The sequence below is a fragment of the Oryza brachyantha genome, chromosome 8, assembly GCF_000231095.2.
Source record: "Oryza brachyantha chromosome 8, ObraRS2, whole genome shotgun sequence".
NCBI classification, from domain to species: domain Eukaryota; kingdom Viridiplantae; phylum Streptophyta; class Magnoliopsida; order Poales; family Poaceae; genus Oryza; species Oryza brachyantha.
The window spans coordinates 15,437,876-15,442,678 of record NC_023170.2 but is presented as its reverse complement, the minus strand read 5'-3'; the positions used below and the strand labels follow the sequence as shown (position 1 = coordinate 15,442,678).

At 42.2% G+C, this 4,803-nt stretch overlaps 1 protein-coding gene across 2 annotated transcripts; it reads right to left on the bottom strand.

Moving 5' to 3' along the window:
* Positions 1–385: 385 nt before the first annotated feature.
* On the bottom strand, positions 386–3,946 carry LOC102702030 (pentatricopeptide repeat-containing protein At1g80150, mitochondrial). 2 transcript variants are annotated; one of them, XM_006659482.3, is made up of 3 exons: positions 2,571–3,946; positions 1,450–1,606; positions 386–954 (listed from the first exon to the last, which is right to left on the bottom strand). In XM_006659482.3, the coding sequence occupies exon 1, from the start codon at positions 3,944–3,946 to the stop codon at positions 2,606–2,608; it is 1,341 nt and encodes a 446-aa protein (XP_006659545.2). In that variant the 3' UTR covers positions 386–954; positions 1,450–1,606; positions 2,571–2,605. The 2 variants fall into 2 exon arrangements, with proteins under 2 accessions (XP_006659545.2, XP_015695783.2); XM_015840297.2 differs by having other exon boundaries at positions 904–954; positions 2,550–3,946.
* Positions 3,947–4,803: the final 857 nt, after the last annotated feature.

Sequence of the window (4,803 nt, the reverse complement as noted above, 5' to 3'; positions counted from 1 at the left end):
CAAGTTCTTCATATTTTAATAACTACTACAACTTAACATGTTTAATTCTTCAAAACAAAAGGAACCGCTATTTCCTTGAAGAGAAAATCGCATTCATAGCACACAAATTAATATGGCATTTGACTTTTTTTTTTAGTCTTCAATGCAAAAGGGAGTAAATATGAACAATAAGTATCAAGCCAAGAATAAAAAAGTATCATAAGCATAAGCAGAAGCGAAAATATGGGGTACAAATCTTCAGTGCATGACTTTAACCATATTTTCCAAAACATCATATATTTATAACACAAGGGAGTAAATATGAACAACAAGTAAAAAGCCAAGAATTAAAAAAATATCAATAATTCAACATTTCAACAGAGACTGAAGTAATACAAGGAGAAACTGGAGCACCGGATAATATTTTATTATAATTAATGAATGTAACAAAAGACTGAAAGTAATCGTGTAAATTTACATGTGTAGTGAAATGAACTTGAAAAGGGTGTAGTGAAGTGAACATATTAATACACAAGTATCACCGAGTTAATGGCTATGCTACCTGTCAATGGTAGATTCCCAGGCTTGGACTAAAAAATCTTCAGTAAATCTATTTTCAATATTATTCCGTACGTTTCTTTTCCCTCCCGGGCACGTTCAGAAACAATGCCAGTCATTCCTAGTTAGGCAAAATGCATCGAGATTTCAGGGGATCTTCAGACACTTCCTCAGGCACGTAGCTCAACACACGCTGGATGCTCCATCTGCAAATCTGATAACGAACTTGCTCTGTACTGACTGATCCATATCCATATGCTACTCTATGATTGTACATGTACCAAAATTTTGAGGTAAATATTGTTCATCTCTTACTAAGCCGAGAAAAAAATTGCTTTGCCGTGATTGATCTATATGTTTGTTTTTCTTCGATGCTCTAGCCAACGGAACAAATGGAACTGTCAACAAAATGTCTGCCTGTACACAGGGGAAAGGATAAGTAATTAAATTTGTAATCCTAGAGCAAAAGTTGCAATGCTGCACAAAGCGAAACAACATATTTGCAAACGAAAAATAATTTGTGAATAAAACTTATATATATATATGTTCTTAGCGATCTGAAAGCAATGGCTGAAAAATAAACTACAATAAAAAAATCAAAATCAACTCTAAATTTAATACTAAAAATTTCAATTTTAGCTTATAAGCATAAGCAGAAGCGAAAAGATGAGTCTGTAAGAATAAGCAAAGGGAACTCTTAGTTCAATTATTCGATTTCTCTATGAAGTTTTACAAAAGAGAAACAACAAAGATATAACATGGATGAGTAATAGAGAACCATTGACTTTGCTTGGTTTGAAGAATAACAGAATATATGAGCAATAGATGCAACAACGATACTATTGCCAATATTTCAGTAACTGGAATACTGGATATGTCATTCGACTTGTCAGTAACACAATTCTGTCTTACCTTGTGTCATCAATTGATTCTGATAACAATGCTGCTTGAATGCCCACTTGTCCAAAATACTATTCCTTGTAGCTTCTGCTGTTCTGTATTCCAACATTATTTTTCTTGCTGTTTTTGCATTCAGTCAGGCATGGCACGAGTGCCAACCAAGTTCTAACTGCAAATGAAAAGCACTATTGTGAGAGGGACCACTATCATCAATCACATTGAACTGAAAGAATCCGTGGAAGGGACATAGCTACCATAATTGCCATGTCTAAGCTCCCAAGGACCTATGTATCTCAAAGTTTGTTTGTAGATGATGAATCATTTGAAATTTTGAAAGTCACACTTGTCATATGTTTTAAGAACATATGTTCAAATATACTTTTATCACAATTGAATAGCTTCAACTATTCATTTACGTTACACAATCCCAACTTAATGCAGAACTATGTCCTGAGATTACTAGTGGGAAGCTTTCAAAAGAAATCAAAAGAAAAGAAAAGCAGCAATTATTAGAACTTAAAAGCTGCCGCAATTATCAACAGGTGACAGGAGCAAAGAACTTTCCATTAAAAAGGCATAATGTGAGTTCATATGGTTAATGTAACTTATCTATTGCTTGTCAAAGCAAAAACAACTTAGAGGATTTGATAGTTTTCTATGCCTACTCACCAATACCAAAATAATCATCAATCTGCAGTTAGAAACACTTTTACAGATAGTAACTAAAGAATATGCTTACCAGGAAATAAATAGTACAAAGTATTCTATGTATAGCTTTTTTTCAGAAGTTCATTGACCGAATAGCTTGAAATTATGCACATAATATTTCTTTGTTTTAGCATATTAATCACAGGTATTTTCTAGAACTTTCCTGTGTTAGAAGATTTCAAATACAATCTGTTAGAAATTGCAAGTATTTAGCCAATGACAAAAGTACAACAAATACTACATTTCTCCTTGAGAGCCTGCCTGATTATTGATATTTCTATAAGAGATGGATGTTCTTATCTTAGTTAGATGAACTACTATTAAACAGCTGAACATTTCTATCTGAGTATTGCCATTCAGCTGCAAAAAGAAAATAAATGAAAGAATGTGAACACCAGCCTTACAATTACATGTGGTGGACTTACAGGAAAGAATTCCATCCAGCAGTCACATACTCAAATTATCTTCTGGCCTTCCCAAGCGACAATATATCCTGGAAGTTTTTGACTTCATCATTTGAATAGGAAGATTTTCTTCCTATTAGCAATTTCATTATCTCTCTTGCATTGCTGTCCTTTGAAATTGACATGAGGCCTTTTAGCAGTTGGTTAATGGTATCAACACTTGGAAACCAGTTCGTCTCCATGCTGTCTTTGCACAGCCTGAATGCCAAATCAAACTCCCTTCTCTCACAAAGGTAATGCACCATTGTCTGGTAAACCTTAGCATTTGGCTTACATCCCCTCCCATGCATCGCAGCAAATACTGTCTTAGCCATCTCATGCTCACCAATAACGAAAAAACCCTTAATAACTAGATTATATGTGATCTCATCTGGCCTTATGCCTGATGCATACATTTTCCTCACCAGAGCATTTGCTTGCCAGCCCCTTCTCATGTAAACCAAGAACTGGATCCTCACATTGTAACTGGCAAGTGTTGGCATGCAACCCCTCAACCTCATGAGATTCCACAGACCATCCCCGATCTCACGCTGACCAGACTTATAGAATGCATCCATCAGCGTTGTGTATGTGATGACGTCCGGTCTCACACCTGCCTTCTCCATTTCCTGCATAACCCGATATGCCGCACGCAGCTCCCCCATGTCACACATCATTTTCACCACTGTATTGTAAGAAATGTCATCCAACTCAACCCCGTATGACTCTGAACCCTCAAACAACTGCAGGACTTCATCAAACAGCCGCGCTCGCAATAGCACCTTCATTGTGGCATTGAGTGACTTGGCTGTGCGCGGGCATCCATACAACCCCATCTCACGGAACGTGCGCAGTGCGTGCTCTGGCATCCTTGCCTTGCCGTATAGACCTATGATCCTCACCATGAACCCCTCCCGCCTCCCCTGGGGCAGCGCCTTGTGCTGCTCGAGTATCTCCTCGACGAGATCATTCCGTCGAGCACCTGCCAGGCGCGACACCGCGTCCTCGAACGCGAACCGGTTCTCGATCAGGAGGCGGTTGTGCGCATTGACCTTGAACAGCTCGTACAGCCGCACCGGGTCCCTCTCATCCTTGATCTTCATCAGTACGGAGGGCTCGACGCCCGCGGACCCCTTGGCCGCCGGCGCCGCAGCGGCGGTGGAGGGCTGGCGGCGCCGCCACTTGGAGCTGGCGACGGCGGCGCGGCAGGAGGCGATAGTGGGGAAGTCCGGCTGGGAGGAGTGCGCGTACACTGAGTACGGGTGGTGCGAGGAGCGGGAGAGCCCGGCCGCGATGACGGTGAGCGCGACGGCGTCGAACGCGGCGCAGAGCTTGCGGATGGCGCCGAGGGATAGCATCTGATCCCGCTCGATCCCGAGGCGCCGGGGGGCAGTAACGACCTCGGCGCGCGCTGGGCCTCTCGGGTTGGGGTAAATGAGGCGGGTCTGGGCTCAGGACGGCGGCGTGGAGGCGGCGGCGGCGGCCATGGGCGCGGGATGAGGAGGAGGTGGAGGAGGAGAGCTCCACGGCTGCGTGCGTGCGTGCGTGCGTGGAGGCGCGACCCACCGCGAGATGGACTCCGCGTCACGGACTCGTGGGCCTTCTTTTGTACAGCCCACTAAGGACCAAATCGATCAGATTGGCCTATACAGGCCCAGAGATGGATGTGTCGGCTGATGAGTGCGGGTGCAACTGGAGAGACAGGGGAATCGGATTATAAGCTTACAGTTGACTCAGATATAAGAACTAAAAAACCATGCGCAAGAGACAAGTAAGTCATGTATTAGTGATGAAGGGCTAACTACCAATGGATAGACTGAGAAAAGACTGCAAAGAGTTTTACAGCCGGCTTATCGATTATCTTATTAGCCTTTGCCCTTAGGGATTGAATAATATGTTCGCCTTGCTTAGGGGGCTGTCAGATTGCCCAACTTGCAATTTTGTGTTGCTGTTAGTCAAATTAGTTGTTGGGGGCATCGATGCAATTGGTAGTACTAATAGTGTTCTAGTAGCAGATTACCCCTCATTATTTTACTACACTGGCCATTGTTTATGGAAGCCCTCTCTTCTGCATTTTTTCTTCTTGTTCTTTGCACAGTCTGGCATACATCATGAATTCATGATACCATCTCTGGTAGTGTGATCCTGGTTTCTGAAAACATTGTGTATGCATTGACGTGAATCTGAGCACTGTCAGCATGTGACAATCTTGACA

What these genes read in the sequence shown, in the direction of transcription:
- LOC102702030 (XM_006659482.3), bottom strand. Translation starts at nt 3,946, where the DNA reads ATGCTATCCCTCGGCGCCATCCGCAAGCTCTGCGCCGCGTTCGACGCC.